Below are 22600 nucleotides of genomic sequence, written 5' to 3' on the forward strand. Positions count from 1 at the left end.
AGGATTGCCCTGCAGAATCTCTCTGCCTAGAGAATTCTTAAGCATCATGTCAAACTTTGCCCAGTCCTTAAAGCATTCAAAGACCACCCTAGCATGAAACTATCTTCTCTTCTCTGAATCCCACAGTAATCCCTGTTGGTAAACCACAACTTTCGGACATCCTACTGATTATCATGCTGAAATTGCAACTTAAGGAGTGCTATTCAAGGTGGTCACTGAGATAGCAAACTTCCTCCAGAATGCAATGCAATGTACTGCTTCCTTCATCTAGAAAGTCCTACAAAAGATATGTCAGCTGAACAAAACAATGTGCTTAGTGAAGTAACTGTGTGAATTTCTGGTCCAAACTTAATATTATTATTACTTTTTGAGATGGAGTCTTGCTGTGTCACCCAAGCTGGAGTGCAGTGGCACGATCTCCACTCACTGCAACCTCTGCCTCCCAGATTCAAGCAATTCTTCTGCGTCAGCTTCCCAAGTAGCTGGGACTACAGGCATGCTCAATAATTAACTATTACATAAAATCTCAATAATTTTATGTAATAGCTAATTTTTGTATTTTTAGTAGAGACGGGGTTTTGCCACGTTGGCCAGGCTGGTCTCAAACTCCTGACCTCAGGTGATCTGCCCACCTCGGCCTCCCAAAGTGCTGGGATTACAGGTGTGGGCCACCACACCCAGCTCAAACTCCTTAATTATTATAAGCTAGTAAATACTTTACCCACACTTTGAAAAGCACTGATCTAAATTTTTAATGCTATGCTTTTTATTTTCTCACAGCCATTTAATGCAAAGATGAAAACTTTAATCTTAACTTGGAAGGATGCAAAATGACCTTTCTTCATAGAAATCCTTGCTTCTCATCATAAGTCTGATGCCTAAATCACAGCTGAGTTTCCTTGACATGAAGTCTGGTGAGTGTGGAATGAACTAGGGAACTGGGAGCCTAAATGCAATTCTAAGAAATAAAAATTACTTCTAAGATACAGTGAATGGTTTTTAAAGTACCCAATGTAACATTTGTTTAGTTATATTAACATTGATCTCTGCCAGGAATTAGAAAGTTTAATGTTTCTAGGGCCGGGTGTGGTGGCTCATGCCTATAATCCCAGCACTATGGGAGGCCAAGGTGGGAGGATCGCTTGAGCTCAGGAGTTTGAGACCAGCCTGGGCAATACAGTAAGACCCCATCTCTAAAATAAATCAATAAATACATAAATAAAAATATTTCTAAGTTCTGCAAATTAAAGGCTCCAAACACCTATGAAATACACAACAGATTAAGACACTGAATGCTGGAGCAAAAGTGGACCTTTGAAATTGTCTCTTCTGCATTTTAAATGGATTCTGAAGATACTATATTACGTTCTTAAAGGGTAAATTCTTAGGAGGCACTCTTTTATAAGAGACACAATGAATTAAACCCTATGATCATAAAGACAATATGATTACATATGACTTCATGAACATTCTTGTCTTTGCGTGTGTCTACTTGAAATCCAAAGTAGAAAAGTTAGATGGGGACAGTCACGGAGGTGGCATGGTGGGTTCCCCCTTCATGAAATAATGTGCTGCTCGGCTGCAAAGAACGCGTTTAGCAGACAGCAGAAGCCTATGGACCTCATCTGAACATGATATTTTTAAATGGGTAAGAGCTTATTTGGTAACAATAACAAGATCTGGCAGCAGGTCTAATAACTGCCATAATTTTTGGTAGCAATATTGTGAATATTTCAAGATATCTGCAATAACAGTAAGGTGATAGGAATTCTCTTGGTGACAAAATCACTGGTCTGCTAATACCACTGAGGCTTATTGCCTGTACTCATAATTGAACGAACTGCTAACATGTAGTTTGGGACAAGTGAAAATAAAGATGTATTTTTCAAAATTCAAATTCAGAGACTCTTTAAAATGCAGGTGAAGAAGGCACCCTGAAGTACAGAGCGCTTCAGCCTGTGCGTGACTGGCAGCTCTGTGTGGACATGCTGGCTCGTGACATTTTTACACAGCACCCCAGCTTGGCCTTTGCTCTCTTTAAATGGACATGAAATAGTTTGGTTGAAGGAAAAAAAAAAAACAGATGCTTCCTTATCTTACCTGTAGTACTGTCACTTAGTCTGTCTTTGTTTTCTCGTATAGAACTGATCTCAGCCTATTGAAACACAAAAATGACTTAAAGAACATTTCTAAATGTAACATTACACAAAAGAATCAAGCAGACTTTCCTCCTTGAGCTTACGCAGAGCAGATCTGGTATGATCCTACTAGAAAAGCGCTAGAAAATCTCGAAGAAAGAAGATATTTTAAGCTATAAATGAGTAAAAGTGACAATTATCTACTAAGTTTAATTTCTAAAACATTAGAAGTTCCAAAGGGCATATTCTCTAAATATTTTTCAGAAGTTTCATTTAGTGAGTACAATGCAAATATATTTAAGATCACAATAATTTTATGTAATTGCTAATTTACTGAGTTATGTACTAAAAACTGAGACGGCAAATAGTGCTTTCGTAATGAAGTCAAAGAGAAGTTCTATATGTCTGCATTATACATTGATTGAAATATTTTAAAGCAGATTTTTTAGCTTTATCATTTTATAAGTTATCTGCTATTAAAGTTACTATTAACTTTTCTAAGGGAAATGGTAATAAATATCATATGGTCTCAGATTGGCAATAGATTCCCTAAAGATTTTCTCTAATGCTTTGTCCCTGAATATCTGTTAATATACCGTAAAAATTCTTGGAACTTCAAAGCCACAATCTCATTTGAAAACATTATAGTGACTTGCTAAAAATTACAATGTGGCATCCAAATGAGCCAGTCAATGATAAGAGAATTTTTCAGCAGAGATACCTTTGTAAAAGCCCAAATGCTAAATAATAAAGTAGCTTATTTTTAGTTAAGTGCTTATCTTTACAAAAAGCAGTCCTTTCACTTTTATAACAAATTTATTTGTTTTTATATTTTCCACTATATAACGTATAATAAACTGCATCCAGCCAAGTTTACAATTTGAAGAGTTTTTGACAGATGTATACCTATGGAACCAACGCTATAGTCAAGATAGAGAATCTGTTCATTATGCCTAAAAGCTTCTTCATGCCTCATTACAACCAGTCCTTGCCCACATCATTCCTAGGCAACCACAACTCTTTTTTTACATTTCTTAGAATTCCTATAAATGGAATGTCATCCCGTATGAATTTTTTGGTGGCTGGCTTCTCTCAGCATGATGACTTTTCAGATTCAACTATGTTGTTACTTGCACTACAGTTCATTCCTCTTTATTGGCAGATAATATTTCATTATATGGGTATATCTCATTATCTTTATTCACTTGTTCATGGACATTTGGTTTGCTTCCAATTTGGGGAGGTTGTGAATGAAGCTGCTACAAACATTTGCATACAAGATTGTGTCTAAACATATAATTTCATTTATTTTGGTAAACACCTATGAGTGGATGGCTGGATCATATATTAGGTTTATATTTAACTTTAATGAAACTTCCAGCTTTCCAAACTGGTAATAGTTATACCATTTTAGATTCCCACCAGCAGGAAATGGAGTTCTAGTTCTGCCACATCCTCAATCCTCACTTGGTAGTTTCAGTCTTTTTAAACTTTAGCCATTTTAAATAGATATCACTTTTTCTTTTTTCTTTTTCTTTTCTTTTTTTTTTTTTTTTTTTGAGACGGAGTCTCTGTCGCCCAGGCTGGAGTGCAGTGGCGCAATGTTGGTTCACTGCAACCTCTGCCTCCCAGGTTCAAGCGATTCTCCTGCCTCAGCCTTCCCAGTAGCTGGGATTACAGGTGCCCGCCACCACACCTGACTAATTTTTTGTATTTTTAGTAGAGACGGGGTTTCACTGTGTTAGCCAGCATGGTCTCAATCTCCTGACCTCATGATCCACCTGCTTTGGCCTCCCGAAGTGCTGGGATTACAGGCATGAGCTGTGAGCCACCGAGCCTGGCCTAGATATCACTTTTGTCTCCTCCCTAAGCTAACATAGGAATAAATGTCACTTTTTATCTTGTTTTTTGTTGTTGTTTTTTTTTCAGAAATTACAGTCTTTTATACTCTACCTCTGAAAAATCATAATTTGTGATATTCTTCGGATTGCATTGCTTCTTTGAGGCACAGTCATATCAGAAGATATTATCGTACTAACTATAAGAGTATAGTTGCCTTGTCTTACATAGAAATTCATCTGAAGAGTTTATTAGCAAAGTCTAAAGTGAGGGAAATGATAGGTTGATAGAATCTGTTTCAGATTAATGTGTATCCAAGTTAAAAAAAAATCTTTAGTAATTCTAAATAAGGGAAAGTAAGTAAATATAAAATATTGAAATTTCATGTTAACAATTATAAATTTTATTTCCCCCTTGAGTACAATTTCTCAGTATGTTAGATAAACAGATATTAAATGGAAATATCCTCCCACTTCCTTAAAATGTTTTCCAACCACAAATCTACAGAACCAGGTGGATAAAACCTAATGGATTTTCTAACATTTGTAAAATAAATACATATTACTTTTATAGTCAGGAAAAAAATTAACTATACAATTCTCAGTAAGACAACAGAGAATAACACAAGTTTCTGTCTCTTTGATTGGAATTAATATAAACTTAACTGGGTAAGAAGACTGCTTATCTAGTAAGTTCTTATCTTTGTCTCTTTTTTAAAAAACTTTAGCACTTTGTATTTGGAGCAATTTAAGATTTATAAAAAAGTTGCAAGATAGAAACCTTCACTTATTTCTTCTAATGTTTACAACAGATGTAGCCATTATACATTTGTCAATTGGTAAATTACTACTATCTAAATTACAACTTTATTCAAATTGCGCCAGTTTTTCGAATAATGGCCTTTTTCTGTCCCAGGATCCAATCTAGAATATTTCATTATAAATAGAGAAGTTCCTGAAATATAATTTTTGGCATTTCCTCAATATTCTGCATTCAGGAAAGAATGAGGAGAATAACAGGTAGAAGCTGGTAACTTCCACACCTTATTTTTGAAAAAGTTAATTTATTTTTTAGTTGACAAATAAAAGTTGTATGTATTTACCATGTACATCATGATGTCTGCAAATACATACATAATGTGAAAAGGCCATGGAGCTAATTAATGTCACACACTTATCATTTTTTGTGATGAAAACACTTAAAATCTGCTCCCTGAGTGATTTTCAGAATCCAATGCATTGTTATTAACTATAGTCACCATGTTGTACCATGGATCTCTTGAACTTATTCCTTTTATCTGGATGAAATGTTGTACCCTCTAGCCAACATCTCCCCAATACCTCCCACCACTCCCCAATTATCATTCTACTCTCTGCTTCTATGGGTTCAACTTTTTTAGATTCCATATAAGTAAACTTTGTCCCTGCTCCCTACCACAAGACACTTGCTCTGTCGCCCATGCTGGAGTGCAGTGGCCCGATCTTGGCTCACTGCAACCTCTGCCTCCTGGGTTCAAGTAATTCTCCTGCCTCAGCCTCCTGAGTAGCTGGGACTACAGGCGCCTGCCACCAGGCCCAACTAATTTTTGTATTTTTTCTTTTCTTTTTTTTTTTGAGACGGAGTCTCGCCCTGTTGCCAAGCTAGAGTGCAGTGGCGCGATCTCGGCTCACTGCAATCTCTGCCTCTTGGGTGCAAGTGATTCTCCTGCCTCAGCCGCCTAAGTAGCTGGGATTAAAGGTGCGCACCATCATGCCCAGCTAATTTTTGTACTTTTAGTAGAGACGGAGTTTCACCATGTTGGCCAGGATGGTCTCGATCTCTTGACCTCATGATCCACCTGCCTCAGCCTCCCAAAGTGCTGGGATTACAGGCGTGAGCCACCAACCCCAGCCTAGTTTTTGTATTTTTAGTAGAGATAGGGTTTTGCCTTCTTGGCCAAGCTGGTCTTGAACTCCTGACCTCAGGTGATCTGCCCACCTTGGCCTCCCAAAGTGCTGGGATTCCAGGTGTGAGCCACTGCACCCAGCCCTCTTGTCTCTTTTTTTTTTAAATGAAGAAAATCAATTATTGGTTTGTAAATTTAATTTATTCACTCAATGATTTTTTAAAAATTTTAAATTATTATGGATACAAACTAGCTGTACAAATTCTTGCTTTATGGGGTCCATGCCAGAAAAAATAATCAAGGGGTACTTCACGGTGAAAAGGTTGTGAACCAATGATTCAGAAGTATATTCTGTTTTTCCCACTGTTATATAACTTAAAGCAAGTCTATCATGTATCTTAAAATACAGTAACAAAACTGAATACAGAAAGGAAATACCTTGAAGGGTGGTTCCGCAAAAAATACCGATTCCTTTCCCGATAGTGGCGTCGAAGTTATTGATCTTGGGGAGGAGACATCACTCAACTAAAAAAGAAACAAAATGAAAATCATCAATAAAGAATGTATCTTCAAACTCCTCTTCTCCAGTGCCGAAGAATCAACCTGTTTAACCAATGCAATGAAATCTAACAGTAAGTATCCTTGGCATCAATTAATTCACGGGTAGAATATTTTCAGTGCAATTCAGCTACTTCAAATACTTTCTGAAAGTTTACAGAATATAACTGTGCTCCTATATTAGAATCACTTTTTAAAAAATCTATAAAACTTCTATTGCAGGTTAAGAATATTAATAAGTATGCTGACATACATTTAAAAAATACTTATGAGATGAGCTATTCCTCTCTACTATTTAAATATGGATTATTCTCTTTATGGCCTATGAATTTTTAAATAACAAATTTCGATGTGTTTTTACCTGCCATTACATAGATTACTGAGCTTCCTCCGCTATGCAATGGTCACTATAAAGCTCAGAAATGAAAACTACTTTTAATATTAGCCAACCTTAAAAGCAATTAAAAAGGCAAATGTATTGCAGCAATGTTTTAAGAAATGAACTGAAATTCATTTTCAACTAATTGCCTCAATGGCTACTCATTCTCCCAGTCCTTACTAGATCTTTTAACATAAGGAACTAAAAATAAATTGAACTTATCTTAAGGGAAAGTTTCTGTGATAAGATTTTGAGAAATTTCCTTGAGACTTTTCAAAAAGAGGCTATTCGATTCTACTGTTTTTTTAAAAATAGATAAGAATCAACATTATTTCCATACTAATCATCAATCCTTCTTACCACAATTTGTAATTTAAAACTGCTAAGGAAAATTTTAAATATGCACTTAAAGGTCAGTTCTAAAACATTCCTTTTTGGCCTAAACAAAATGACAAATTTATGGCTTTCTTGTGGTGCGTTTATTGATTGTCGGTTTGCTTTTGTTTTTACCTGGGTAGGACTGATAGGAGGTGGTGGAGCTTTGCGTTTTTTTGGAGTTCCACTTCTTTCTGAGCTTATTTTAGAGACTTGGTCATGCTGAAAGTTATCACAGTCCAAAGAATGGAGGTGGGTTAGTTTGGTTAGTAAAGTCTGGGCAAGTAGCTTTATCAAACACATGAGAAAAACCTCAAAAGTTCATGCATTTCTTACTTTATCAAAATCTGAAATCTGCTACCAACATAAAAATAAATAATATGCATGCGCAAGTATTCTCCTAGCAGCCCATGCTTTAATAGCAAGAAAATAAAAACACATGAGACAAAACCAGATTAGGTTGGTGTGGAGAACTGGGAAAGTAGAGGTTGAGGTCTACTACAACTTAGAATCCAGAATACAATCACAGTCAGCTTTCTGTATTAATGAAAAGCAATGGTATTTCCCACATGTCTGCATTACTTCCATTCCTTTTTTTAAAGACTATAAATATGAGGGAAAGGGATAACTTCATTTTTGAAGGTTACTGATAAGTAATACAGTTAGCACATAAATTCAGTATTGAGTATTTGCTGTTTACGATTTCTTCAAGAACATAGATGTGTAAATAAATAAACAACCAAACATATACTGTTCATCAAAAAAACAGATAGTGACAATATATTTTTAGAAAAAACTACACAATAACAGGGCAAGCTCAATTTCTACTTTGTGTAACACCACATGACGTTCTAGAAAAACCCTAATTAAAAGAAAAGGCTAAATTCTCTTATTTTCATTAAATAGCTAACATTTTCTGGCTGTAGCTCTGTAGCCCATGTGATATTACAAGTATTTAAAACAGTGTTATTCAGTCACAGAGTTTAAGCCACATCAAACATTTTCACACCAATAGGAAGTATGAGTTAGTACATTTCAGAAAAAGATGAACATATAAGTAGCAAGTTTAAAGTTACATGCTTTTGAAATAAAGCAAATTATTAAGGAAACCTTTACCACCTTTTTTTTTTGAGAAGGAGTTTCACTCTTGTTGCCCAGGATGGAGTGCAATCGTGCAATCTCAGCTCACCGCAACCTCCGCCTCCCGGGTTCAAGTGATTCTCCTGCCTCAGCCTCCCGAGCAGCTGGGATTACAGGCATGCACCACCATGCCCGGCTAATTTTGTAATTGTAGTAGAGGCGGGGTTTCTCCATGTTGGTCAGGGTGGTCTTGAACTCCCGACCTCAGGTGATCCACCAGCCTCGGCCTCCCAAAGTGCTGGGATTACAGGCGTGAGCCACCGGCCCAGCCCGGCAACCTTTAACACCTTATAACAATGACTTATTTATTCAAAGATATTTCAGTCCCTAAGTATTTTCAATATAGTCTTTATTACTTTACTAGTGGACCAGAGTGGTTAAATCTGAACATTTTTAAATTCCCACAAGCATAAATGAAACATAGAAGCCTCCCCCAAAGATAAATACCTGCTTTGGTTTTGTTGGGGTCTTTAAATCTATAGAGGAAAAAGTGAAAAAAAGAACTATAAGAAGCATAATGATTCATATTCACTTTGGGTGGGGGGATACACACACATACACCATATACAATATTTTTTAACACTCCATTTTTTTTCAAGAATATGTTTAAAAGAATAATAAAATATATCATATTGCACACATTCCTTTATCCTTTGGGGAAAATGGAGTGGATAAACTTAAAACAACATTGGCTATTTTCTTTTACATACCAGCATCCTGAGAGATTTTTGATAATAGAAGGCTTTGAATTCCTGCATTTTCTGAGAGTTTGGAATAATGTAAGGCATTGTATCCAAGAGAATCTACAAGGTTTAGGTCTGCACCCTTTTTAATTAAGGCTTCCACAGCGTTAGAGCTGCCAATCTCGCAGGCCAGCATGAGAGCAGTTCTAAAGGAAAAAAGAGACACAAAATTAGTACTAAGAGAATGTAAAAAGTCTTTCTTGGGAAATCAGTTGTCTTAAAAAAAGAGAAAAGAAGATTAAGTGCAGTTAAACCTTTATTACACTTAATCTTCAGGGAATTCGAAGTGGAATGCAATCAAGATGAAATTAGGTGTTTTTTTTTTTTTTTAAACTTCAGATTAAATCAAAACATTAAACCACATTTTGTCAAACAACACAATCTTCTATACTATTTGGCATAATATGATGGGATTTAATATGACTGGCATGAATCTTATCCTTGTTTTACCTCAAGCATTTTAAATAACACATATATTTCTAAGACCATTTCTCCAAAACAACCAATAGGTTTGTTTTATTTTGCATAGAAAGTCACAGGAAATTGTTTATTCACATTAGCATTTAATAGTCTCCTCACAGACTTAGCCAGCAATGATGTCCACAGATGTCTGGGGAAAATTGCTTTAAAGTCAACATAGATTCTTGATTATCAGAAACAGTAGAACTTTAAAAAGGTAAGAAGTTAAAAATCCCTTATAACAAATGATCCAAAATATAGCTGTGATATTTTGAAATACTCTCAGAATGTGGGTATCACTGAAGTCACATGATTTCTGCCTAATTCTGGAGTACCTTCCACTTTTGTTCCTGGAATTGACATCTGCTCCATGATCCAGGAGAAAGTGACAGATCTCACTGTGACCATTTTGTACAGCAAGAAGCAGCGGTATATTCCCATCCTAGGAGACAAATTCAGATTTAGATTTTACCTCAGGCACAAAATGCCAGAATTGCAAAAGTCAGCCCCTGTTTTTTGCACGTTTTTCTCCTGACTTGGACTGCTGACTGCTGATCTAATATCTGGTCCAACCTGATATTCTGTACCCCTATAGAGTCACGATTGTATGTTGGCATAACTCTTGTTATGGAATTTTACTGAATGCTAGCTTTTACATAGGAGCTCCAGCTTCTTGCGGCTGCTTATGCCCTTGGCTATCACTGTTTGGGTGATTGTGAGAGAGGACAGAACACAAAGTGTGTAAAGGCTCAAGGCAAGTGTACTGGGTATACTGAGGGACGGTGCTGGAGAAAGGAAGGGCGTGTCTCCGCACGACACCAGAAGATCCCACTGCCCTGTAGGCAGCTTATTCCCAGTGCACTAATCATTATATATCCTGCCATTCCACTTTTACCAGAAAGTGTACCCTTTAGTAATCTTGCTATGTATCAAAATATAACATAAATTAAGAGCCTACGTCTGTTACTAACACATGACTAGATAAAGAAATGGATAGAAAGAATAATTATGTCATGACAATTGCTACCCCTTTGGGAAAAAGGAAATCTAGGTCTCCAACTCATATACAAACTATGTCAGGTGGATTAAACATTTAAACATTACAATATAAAACAAATGACGAAAAATACTAGAATATACATAAGTATTTTTTGTAATCTTAGGTCTGACACAAACCATAAAGAGAAGTTGTTATTTTGTTTTTTTTCTGGAATATACCCTATAAATCCATCCACAGTGAGTTTTAAGGTAGAAGCATTCAATAGGCAAAGGGAAAAGATGTTACAATATATCCAGCTATTTAAAAATACAAGTGCTGCTTAAAGATTGAGTATTGTCATAAAGAATTTCAGATAGATTTCTGGGCACTATCTCTGTGAAGTTATACTACTTTCTGCTTAGGAAGTACTGAACTTCAAGGAATATGAATTTATTTACAGATTCTATCTAGTCACTTCACAGTATCTCCATCAAATATAAGTGTATGCATGTCAGTTCTCATGCTGCAACATGAAATATAACCCCATGACAGAACCATGTGATAGGTATATAAATTTATTCTCAAAGTAGCCTGGTGAAGTTAAAATAGCCTAGTAATGGTCTTCAAAGTTGGGAGATTCTACGTAGAACTTATCCAAGTGCAGAAAGAAAGTAGTAAAATTTCTATTTAGACTTATTTTAAAAAATCAAGAAATTAAGCTTTATTTGTAATTACATTGATGGTAGAAAACATGTATAGCCGTGGAAATAAATATACCTATATAGGAAATATATGCTGCAAAATGTTTTACTAATGTTTTAGAAGCTAATTAACCTTCTTCCCAGTTTAGAAAAAAAAAAAAAAGTGCAGCTCTCTGCCAGAGCTCATTTAATTTTATATAAACACACTCTTTGAGGCTGAAGCAAATCTGACTGATTTTCAATGTGAAAATAAAATATAAAAACTGTTCTTGGAGTTATTTCTAAACAGAACTAACATCAGAATCATCTGTCTCAGAAAAATCGGATTCATCAAATGAATCTTCAGCCAAGATCTCTTTGAGAACGATATTAACATCACACATAGGAATGCTACGTTTTCTAGGATTTGACATTTTCAGTGGTCGAGAATTACTACATTTTGTAAATGGAAATACCACTACTAAAAACAGAATGCTATAAACAGAATGATGTCTTTTGTTTCCAAAGTCAATATACTAGAGTGATGCGAAAATAATAATAATAAAAATGAGATATTTCGTGGCAAAGTTATCTTGAGGTAAATGCTGTATCCCCAAACGCCACTGGTGAGTATTCTTGGAGCAAATGGGAAAAGGGTTAAGAGTAATACATAAATCCATTTTGCAGAAGAGAATCTAGGTTGAAAAGCAATAGAATTTGCCCAATACTTAGTTGTCTAAAACAGGAGTACCCAACCCAGGGGCTGCAGATCAGTACCAGTCTGTGGCCTGTTAGGATCTGGCTGCACAGCGGGGAGTAAGTGGCAGGCGAGTGAGCAGTACTGCCTATAAGATCAGCAGCAGTATTGGATTCTTATAGGAGAACAAACCCTATTGTGAACTGAGCACGCGAGGGATCTAGGTTGTGCACTCCAATGCCTGATGACCTGAGCTGCAGTAGTTTCATCCTGAAACCATCCCCACCCCCATCCATGGAAAAATTATCTTCCCCAAAATCAGCCCCTGATGCCAAAAAGGTTGGAGACTGCTAGTCTAAAGTCTCAGTGACTCTAGAGGTATCCCATTGAGCTCTAGAAACCAGTGTCTACCTCTGCCTCTAGTGACCACCTGGTACTTACCAAATCTTTGAGGTTTATGGGGCTCTTGTGTTCGCAGAGAATCTGCACAGCTTGAAGGCAGCCCTGAGCCGCTGGGGGAAGGAAAATATAAATACCACAGCCAATCACACAGTTATTCACAACCAGGGGTATCAGATACTTCAGGAAGGAAATGTTCATATTCTACCCACTCTACATATATTCACTCTAGTTGCATTGAAGAGAAATGGTATTAGGAAGGTTAAGAGTGAGGTGTTTAAAATTACTGCTTAATTTCAGAGTTATGTAGGCCTAAAGCCAATGACTGCCAGTTGCCTTTAGGCAAATATTTGGCTCAGGTTTTCACAGGACTTAGCTTTTCCACAACTAGCAATAAAATACATGTGTAAATCTAATCACTCATAGTTCAGTGTCAACGTTTGTCACTTCAAGTTGTGTAATCATACTAAACAAAATATTAGTAAATAAAATTGACTGATGTTCATAATAATCCTCAAATCAAAAAGTCTGTATCACACATTACCTGAAATCTACAAATGCTTAGAATATCTCTTAGTTTAAAAAGAAACCTTAAATTAGTTAAAATATATTAATCGTGATAATTTTCAGTGGTTAGGTGGCAAAGCAATTGATGAATTCTAGGCATATGCCTCGGTAAAACTGTGTATGTTTTACAAACAGAGTAAAATGGGAATGTTTAGAAATGATGACAGAAAAGAGCACCAGGAATAGTATGGAAGGTTAATGGCCTGAATAAGGAAAAAGAAAAGTTGGTGTTTCTAATGGCAGAAGAAGACAAACAGGAGAATGAAAGTTACCTGCATAATGTAAAGCTGTTTTCCCAGAGCTGTCAACACTTTCGGCTGGGCATTTAGACTATAAGACAAGAATAAATACATCCATATAATAAAATACCCTGCCCCAATTCTATTCAGTTCAGACTTTTCCTGCAAGGTATGATGTGACTTATTAGGAAGACTATTAACATAAATAAGCCCCAACTGCTGTGTTCCAGGGGCCTACAGTCTCCTATGGGGAAGGAGACTCATGTCTTTGGGATGGGCAAACTCTCCCCTCTTTGCTGCTTCACCTGTCTGTTCCTCTCCTTCCCTCATCACTCCAGCACCCCACCAGCTAACAGACATACTCTAGTCTCTCTCATCTTGATCCTTTCTTTTCCCCCATCTCCTGCCCTTTCTGTCCCCCTTCACGAAACCAGCTTTCTCTTAAGGATTACCCACATGCAGTCCACGCACCCTCACCTCCATTCACTCCCAAAACCACTGCAGTTGGGTGTCCCCTCTCGAGTCCAAGGAGATGGCCTTGGTCAAGGTCACCAACAACCTTCATGTTTCGAATGACGATAAACATTTCTGTTCTCCTCTCTCCAACCTCTCAGCTCCTAGAGCCCTGCTTGGCTCATCTTATTCTGCTTTTCCTCTTGCGGCTCCTCCTCTAGCCAAACAGAAAACCTCAGGGCTCCTCAGTGTTCTTCCTCTAAGCTCTTTTCCTTGGTAAGCTCCTCCACACCCACAACCTGAAATATCATCTAGAAGAATGAACGCTAGTGACTCCCAAATGCGGAGGTCCTAACAGTAACAACAATAAGTGCTATGTAAGTATTAGCTCTCACGTGCCAGGCACTGTTCAAAGAACTGCTTTATGTCTCCTAACAACACGAGGTAGATACTATCATTACTTCCACTTTCAGATGAAGAAACAGAGGCACAAAAAAGTTGATAATTTGCTCAAGTCGCAGTAAATGGCAGAGCCAAGATTCAAACTCAGACAGGCTGGGCTAGGGCCTGTGTTCTTACTCATACACAAAAGTTGTCATCTTCAAGCGCTAGGCTTGATAACCCACTGCCTACTTCACATCTCTGCTCTGATGTCTTATTAGCATCTCAAAGGCCCAGCCAAAATCTCTGGCTTCCCCTCCCCCGTGCCCCACCTGCTCCTCCCTGACTACCTTCTCCATCAACAGCATCATCATCAGTCTAGACATTGAGCCAGAAACCAGCGATTCAGCTTTGATTCCTCCTCATCCTCCACCCCCTTCCCCCTCCCCTCTTCCTCATCCCATATGTAGTGGACCACCATGTCCTGTCAATTTTTTTCTCCAAAACTCACCTCCACTCTACCCTCTTCCCTTTCTTGTTCCCGACATCATTTTCTAGGACAGCGTCTTCTCACCTGAACAGCTAAGGTAGCCTCCTGGCAGGTCTCCCCAGTTCTGCATTTTTCCCCTTTTTATCAATTCTCTAAAGAAATAGAATTCTCTTTTAAAACTGTGACTCTCACTGTCTACTTAAAAGCCCCTCACAGTTCCATGCTGTACTTAGGATGAACTGCAGTCAAGCCCATCATGACATACAAAAGGCCCTACATCCTGTGCTGCTTTCCTCCTTACTTGCTCTGCCCCAGGCCCACACATTGGCATTCTTCCCTCCCTGGCCAGCACCTTTCTGACCTCAGGTCCTTTGCACACATTGTACCATTTGCTTAGAATGCTTTCCTTGTGGCTCTTTGCATCCTTGGGAGGTGTCAGCTTAAATATCACCTCCTTCACGAGGCCTTCCATGAACCTCCACCTCTGATTCCTCTCTTACAGTAACCCGTTAGCTTCCTTTTTACTGCTGTGCAATCTGTAATGTTTATTTGTGGATTGTTTACCAGACTGGGAGCTCCACTGGGATAGGGGCTGCTGTTTGTCACTGTTTGACACGATGCACAGTGCCCAAGAAACACAGTATGAGAAAGGACGGGAGGAATAGTTGAGGGTTCGGGAAGGGAGAGAGCTCATTTGTTTTTTGTTGTTTTTTTTGTTTGTTTGTTTTTGAGATGGAGTCTCGCCCTGTCACCCAGGCTGAAGTGTAGTGGCGAAATCTTGGCTCGCTGCAACCTCCACCTCCCAGGTTCAAGTGATTCTCCTGCCTCAGCCTCTCGAGTAGCTGGGATTACAGGCATGCACCACCATGCCCGGCTAATTTTCGTATTTTTTAGAAGAGATGGGGTTTCACCATGTTGGCCAGGCTGGTCACGAACTCCTGGCCTCAGGTGATCCACCCGCCTCAGCCTCCCAAAGTGCTAGGATTACAGGCGTGAGCCACTGCGCCCAGCCTGAGAGAGCTTATTTGAATTTGAAGAATCTCAAAAGGCTCTATTTGTGCTCATTGCCGTGAGAAGGAAGAACTTTACCTTGGTAGCCACTGGAGAGGGGGAATGGCTCCAGCAGAAGGGCAATAAGAGCAAAAGCCTGGAGAGCCCAGGGAGATCCGTAAATACAGAGAGTATAGGAGTGGGGGGCAGCAGGAGGTAATGGGGATCACAGCACAGAGAGCCTGGGCTACTGATACAAGAGGTGAAGAACTGGCTAGAGTGCAAAGAGGAACAGGACCTGGGAAAACAGCCCAACAGGAGGACACGGCTGAGGTTTTAACCACCATCCAGGAAGAAGAACAATCTGAATGGTTTGGCAGTGAGAGGAGGTAATAACACACTACCACGCTAGTGAAATGTCTGCCCTTCCGTGGTAAGAAGAATGGAGATTAAGTTACGACTTACCATGCTTTGGCCTAATTTTAAAATAGCACAAGGAACTGTTTAAAGGCTTCAAAGATTCCGAAGAAAAACCAATCCATTTGCATAACCAGATATAAGATTACATTAGAGACTAGAATATCTGGTTCTTGCCCACGAGAACATCCAGCTTGTCAGGTTAATTCTTCCTTAAAATCAGAGTCAGATGCAAAGTCTGGATAGCCAAGCCAGAATGGGAATGGAGATTTGAAACATAAATCAATTACTTAAAAATTGAGGTAGGGCCAAGGATATGGAGGCAGAGAGCTTGAGCAATGATTTTCACTTATCCAGAGTGTCTGGTCCCAGAAGAGGCAGGTAAGAAAAGTTCTATTTTAGTTGTCTTCAAAGGGAAGCCTCATAATACAACATCACAGACATTAATCTATTTTTCTTGAATTTAGCTTCAAAGACCTGTTAAGGTTAAGCATTCTTGGAACTGGCAATAGCTTGCATCATGTAACGCAAGACAAGAAGCTGTGTGATCAACAGCACAGGACAAGTTGAAGAATGTGACCACATTTCTGCATTAGAATTTCAAAGCCAAATTAAAGCAAGATGCTGGGTCCCAAATAGTGCTTGTGAAGGCCAAGACAACAGTTCAACAGAACAGACAGTACAAGCAAACACGTATTTTATTGCTCTATGCTGTTCCTGAAAACAGCCAGTTTGCATTTTGACTGGCAACAACTGGATGTTACCATATGGATGGCTATTGGGAGTTCATTAAATATTCATCTTTAAAGATTTACGGAAGTTGTCACTTTAAGGGATCATTACAAACTTCCTGGCAAGATTATTGAACCAGGGAGTTGGCTGAAAATTATAGAGAAGAATAAAACCAAGGACTTAAACAAAACCCAAGAACTGAAGCTCATCAAGTTACATATGAGGAAATAATGGTTGAAAGTTTGCTTCTCAAAGAAGAGCTGCATTCTACTGATGATTTCACAATACTAGGATACTGGAGATCCTGTGTGGTAAGGATCTCCAACAGCTTAGAAACCGATGTTTTAAAAACTTACACTATTTAGAGGGTGTAAGTCCTTCAGCAAAGAAAAGAAGGAACCAAATAAAGGGGAGAAAAAGGCTAGATCCCAAAAAAGACACTCCAATTTTGATTAGATCCTCTTCTCTGCCAGTGGAGTTGCTATGGAGACAGTCTTCTCCTTGGCTATCATTTCAATCATGAAGCTTCTTAGGAAACACAGGTTTGGGGACAGTATTTAAAGGAGTGTGTATGGAGGGTGTGTTTGTTCTTTCACAAATTGTAAAACCGACACATTTATAATTCTAAGTTGTCACCAGCTTACCTGAAGGAGCTTCCTGATGCATTCATGGTGGCTGTTCTTGGCTGCGAGATGTAAGGCGCTGTGTCCTAAATGGATTTTTTCAAATAATAATTTTTTTTTAAAAGGCCACACTTAAAAAAAAAATCTCTTTCTTATATATGAGAAGACAGCTATAAGGAAATAGGTTGTTATCCAAAAAAGACGCAACTGTGTTTTTTTGTTTGTTTTTTTGTTTTTTGAGACAGGGTCTCACTCTGTCACCCAGGCTGGAATGCAGTGATGTGATCATGGCTCTCTGCAGCCTCAACCTCCCGGGCTAAAGTGATCCTCCCACCTCAGCCTCCCAAGTTGCTAGGACTATAGCCTCCCAAGTAGCATGACACCACACCTGGGTAATTTTTGTATTTTTTGTAGAGATGAGATTTCGCCACGTTGCGCAAGCTGATCTCGAACTCCTGAGCTCAAGCAGTCCTCCTGCCTTGGCCTCCCAAAGTGCTGGGATTACAGGCATGAGCTACTGTGCCTGGGCTGGAACTGTTATTCTTGAGAGTGGGGAGAATGGAGCATCCCCCATCCCCTATCCCACCTACTGGATGACATTCACAGGTTCCAACTGCTGTTGTCTTGGGGTGAAAAGCAGCTCCAGGCTAGACGCTTGCAGTGGATTCATGACAATGCAGCTCAGCAGCTCTGCTTTCAGCTGTCAATATGTTTGCCAAACATCCTGTGTCCATAAGAGCCATGCCAGGCTATGCCCACCACAGGCTGAGGAATCCAGTGAAGGCAACCCACAAGCCAGCAGAATACATCAAAGATCCACACACTTCAGCCCCTACTCTTGACATCTCATTTCCCTCTCCTCTCAATGTACTCCAGCCCTGAATGGAAATTACCTGGAGTTTTCTGATTTTCAAAGTTCTTATATAGAAGAAGGGAGAGAGTTGTAAAATTCTCAATGAGGCCTTTCCTGACTTTCTCGTTTCAAATTCCAATTTCTCCCTAATTCTTGTACCCCCACTCCCTGCTTTATTTCTTTATCCTTCATAGCACTTAGCAGCTTCTATCACTCCCTTTTACCTCTTTCTCTATACAGACACACACTTATATAGTTAATTATTCTTCCCCCTATGAGAATATAAGCTTGGTGAGGACAGACACCCCTGTTGATTCCCTGCTGTATCTCTAGTATTGACAACTCTGCTGCTGCACAGTAGGCTCTCAATACATTTCTGTCCATCTGAATTAGAGGGTATGCTAATTTCAAATGTCTGGATTGGGGGACCTGGGGAGAGGGTCAGAGCAGAGGACCTGACCACTACCAGACACCCCACCACACCTAGTAAACTCTTAATCCTGGATTTCCCAAGCTATTTGACATAATATAACACCTGTAGATAACTCCCATACTTTAGGACATGTTTAAAGCACTTTCTCAACCTTAGCACCATTGACCTTATAAGCTGGATAATTGCTGTGGGTGGTTGTCCTATACAGTACAGGACGTTAGGCAGCATCACTGGCCTCTATCCACTAGAGGTCCAAATGTGACAATCAAACATGTCTCTAGACATCGCCAAATGTCCCCTGGGGGGCAATATCAAGCCCAGTTCATCAGAACCACTGACTTCGAGGAACAATTTCTTTTCTTTTTTTTTTTCTGAGCCCAGGCTGGAATGGAGTAGCACAAGCATGGTTCACTGTAGCCAAGATCTCCTGATGTCAAGTGATCCTCCCACCTCAGACTCCCTAGTAGCTGGGACCACAGGTGTATGCCACCACACTTGGCTAAATTTTGGTAGAGCTGGGGGTCTCGCTATGTTGCCCAGGCTAGTCTCAAACTCCTGTCCTCAAGCAATCCTCCTGCCTCGGCCTCACAAAGTGCAGGGATTACAGGTGTGAGCCACCATTCCTGGCCAACAACTTCTTTATATGATGGTGGCTCAGGCCCCAAATACTTTTTTTTTTTTTTTTTTTTTTTTTTTGAGAAAGTCTTATCTGTCATTCAGGCTGGAGTGCAGTGGCGCCATCTCGGCTCACTGCAACCTCTGCCTCCCGGGTTCAAGCGATTCTCCTGCCTCAGCCTCCCAAGTAGCTGGGATTACAGGTGCGTGCCACCATGCCCGGCTAATTCTTGTATTTTAGTAGAGATGGGGTTTCACCATGTTGGCCAGGCTGGTCTCGAACTCCTGATCTCAGGTGATCCACCCACCTTGGCCTCCCAAAGTGCTGGATTACAGGCATGAGCCACTGCGCCCGTCCCCATTTTTCTTTCTAAATCAGTCTTCAGTCTGTAACACTGACCAGAATTTCACTAATTAGAGAATCATATAGCTAGGAAACACTGTATTTAAAAACTAGTGGGCCATAGGGCTATGGTGAATGGCATAAAAATGTGTAAAGTCAAATGATCCGATTCCTTCTATTTTGAATTCAGCTGTACGGAGAGATTTTTAGGGTAGGTGTGAGGGAGAGTTGTTTCATCAGCACAGGATACTGAGAGACAGGAATCCCTCTGTCCCCTCCCAAAAGGAGGAGGATGAACAAAATTTAAAAATGAAGGAAGAGAGATTCTTGGAAGTAAGAAGACAAAGATTTTCTCTTCCTCCTCCTCCTGTTATATTATATGAGATCCCTCCTTCCAGAGTGTATGAAGCATAACTGTGTATGAGTTTAGTTACATGATGCATTAAATAGGCTTTGGTGGAGTAGCTTGGCCCTCCAACCATCACTTATACCACTGTTTCTATGGACAAGCACGTTCTGAGTTTTAAACAAATGCCTTACAAATGAAGTTTTGGAACACATCCTGATTGTAAGATGGAGACCGTTTATGTCATGCACGCAATGCATTAACTTGTCCCTGCTGTGGACAAAAGCTGTTCTGCATAAGCAACACCCACTGGAAAAAGACCTGGTTCTCCAAAGACAAGATGGTTGGGAGATGTAAACAACTTACTATAAAATAACAGGTTTTCTTTTTACTTTGAGTAAGTGTTCTCATCATACCTGGAAGTGCCGGGTTTCTATAGAAGCAAAAATTCTTTTATTCCCCAGCCCTGTGATGTTTTTCTAACGAGCAGCAGAAAAGTATTTTTCACTAAAAATAGTCTCAAAATCCGAATGACGCATCATTCCCTGAACACTATAACACTGAAGTAAGATGTCTCTCATTGCTACTATTAACACCAAATTCTCTCTCCAAATGCAAAATTTTCTGGACGAAATACTATTTTAGTGACAGAATCCAACTATGATGAGACAATGCATCTGTGGCTCCCATATAGCTGTGGATCTGTCTAGAGTATCAGGAAGCAATTTCCCTATGGGCAAATAACAAGGGCAATCCTAAGTGCCTTCCAGCAGAATTCCGCCTGCAAATAAAAGACTAATGATATTTATAAATTAAGAGTCTTGGACTATTACAAGTAGTCTAAGAACCCTTTTACTTAAAGGCTAAGTAGAATGGCCCAGCTGCTCTGGCCATAGGGCACCTTTCCCTAAAACTACCTCAGACTATGACCATGTATTCAATTCTTAAGATAGCTAGAAAAAACAGGGAAGAATTAAGTACTATCAATCTAAAATGACATGACAGTTGATATTGCACTATAATCGCATCCAAGGCCTTATCTTCTGACAGCGTTTTGCTCTTAAAATAGCTTGTAAAGCATCCATAAAAATTCTCAGACTTCCAAGTATTTCATCTGCAAAAATAGCTTTAAAAAATGCTGGCCGGGCGTGGTGGCTCACGCCTGTAATCCCAGCACTTTGGGAGGCCAAGGCAGGCGGATCACGAGGTCAGGAGATCAAGACCAGCCTGGCTAACACGGTGAAACCCCGTCCCTACTAAAAATACAAAAAATTAGCCGGGCGTGGTGGCGGGCGCCTGTAGTCCTAGCTACTCGGGAGGCTGAGGCAGCAGAATGGCGTGAACCCGGGAGGCGGAGCTTGCAGTGAGCCGAGATCGTGCCATTGCACTCCAGCCTGGGAGACAGTGAGACTCCGTGTCAAAAAAAAAAAAAAAAAAAATGTTAACAGATTCTTGCTTCTATAACTTAAATTCAGTCAAAAGTTTAAAAAGTAGGAAATTATACCAATTTGACCATCCTGAATACATTAATCATGGATAAAAAGAATCAAAAGAGCCAGTGTAATAGATTTTGAAAGGTGGTTGTGTGTGTGTGTGTGTGTGTGTGTGTGTGTGTATGTGTGTGTTTTGTTTTTTTCAAAAATTCTACAGGGCAGGATTTATGGTAACAGATCTTTGTACCAGTTCTCACTGGATCTTGAGATTGAAGGTGACTGCATCTCAGTAATAAAGTGGCAAAACTTAAGGTAGGTTCCACATGGAAAGACAATACCTGTAAAAGCTAAGCCATTTAATTCATCCCCTAACCACCACAACAAACGTTTAGGACTAGTGATGACCACTAAGCACTGTTACTAACGTAACCTCATCCTTCCCTTGTATTCAGATATGCTTTCTTGAGAGGGAGAGTGAATAGGTGGGTATTATAGCCAACAGGTAAGACACAGGCATGGGCAATCAAAGCCATTACAATTTAACCTGTTTATTGGGACAGAAAAAAATGAAAAGTGTTTTTCTAGATGCACTTTTTTCCATGCAGTGTTCTTCTTTTGTTCCTGTGTTCTCTTTGCATGCTTTCAAGAAATCATGGGAAGAAGCTGGTACCTCCTTCAGACCAAAGTAAAACAATGAAGCCCAAGGAGCGAAGTGCTGGAATCATGGCTAAAAATATCAGGTGAGAAGGAAGTGACGGGAGCTCTGAGACATCTTCAACCCATGGAATGTTTGGACAATGTCCTGTGGCCCCAAAGTGCTGTGGATTCCACCAATTTCAATTGGTTCCCACTGGCAAATCCTGGGAAATATCCAGGCTGTGTCCACAGCACTCCCTCCAGTGTTGCTTCTTAGAGAGTGGTACCATCTCAGTCTGCAGGAAGTGGGCACTGCCTTGGGGCATCCAGGTCTTCCTGCCCAGCACTGCACCAGCCTCTCAGGAACTGGGTTAGGGCACTGGTGGTAAATACGAGCTCTACCCACAGGGTGTTATGAGGCCACCAAGAACTATGCTTCTTAAGAGCCTTTAATGGGGGAAATGAAACTGGCGGGATATTTAATAAATTAAAATGCAGGATATAGAATTTATTATATAATGTGATCTCAGTCATGTAAAAATGTATTGGGACAATCTGGAAGGAAATACAACAAAATAGAAATATTTTTTTTCTTTCTGATAGGAGTAGGAACTTGAGTTATCTTCTTCTTTATAGTTTACTATATTTCTCAACTTTTCTACAATGAGCATGTATTAAAAAAAAAAAAAAACTTATTCTGGCCGGGCTTGGTGGCTCATGCCTGTAATTCCAGCACTATGGGATGCCAAGGCGGGTGGATCACCTGAGGTCAGGAGTT

At 39.4% G+C, this 22600-nt stretch overlaps 1 protein-coding gene across 18 annotated transcripts in view; it reads right to left on the reverse strand.

Moving 5' to 3' along the window:
* RAI14 (retinoic acid induced 14) overlaps positions 1 to 22600 on the reverse strand; it is a 176902-nt gene that overhangs the window by 11621 nt on the left and 142681 nt on the right. For 11 of the 18 annotated variants that reach the window (XM_034960193.4, XM_063604512.1, XM_008956178.6 and 8 more), the window contains 9 exons: positions 17185 to 17249; positions 13111 to 13168; positions 12314 to 12384; positions 9852 to 9958; positions 9025 to 9203; positions 8762 to 8790; positions 7310 to 7396; positions 6301 to 6387; positions 2101 to 2155 (listed from right to left, as the gene is read on the reverse strand). In XM_034960193.4, coding sequence (XP_034816084.2) covers positions 2101 to 2155; positions 6301 to 6387; positions 7310 to 7396; positions 8762 to 8790; positions 9025 to 9203; positions 9852 to 9958; positions 12314 to 12384; positions 13111 to 13168; positions 17185 to 17249 — 738 coding nt within the window. The remainder of the gene's footprint in view (positions 1 to 2100; positions 2156 to 6300; positions 6388 to 7309; positions 7397 to 8761; positions 8791 to 9024; positions 9204 to 9851; positions 9959 to 12313; positions 12385 to 13110; positions 13169 to 17184; positions 17250 to 22600) is intronic. The other 7 variants (XM_034960196.4, XM_063604513.1, XM_055112456.3 and 4 more) reach the window with 1 other exon arrangement.

This window comes from Pan paniscus, chromosome 4, assembly GCF_029289425.2.
Source record: "Pan paniscus chromosome 4, NHGRI_mPanPan1-v2.0_pri, whole genome shotgun sequence".
Taxonomy (NCBI): Eukaryota; Metazoa; Chordata; class Mammalia; order Primates; family Hominidae; genus Pan; species Pan paniscus.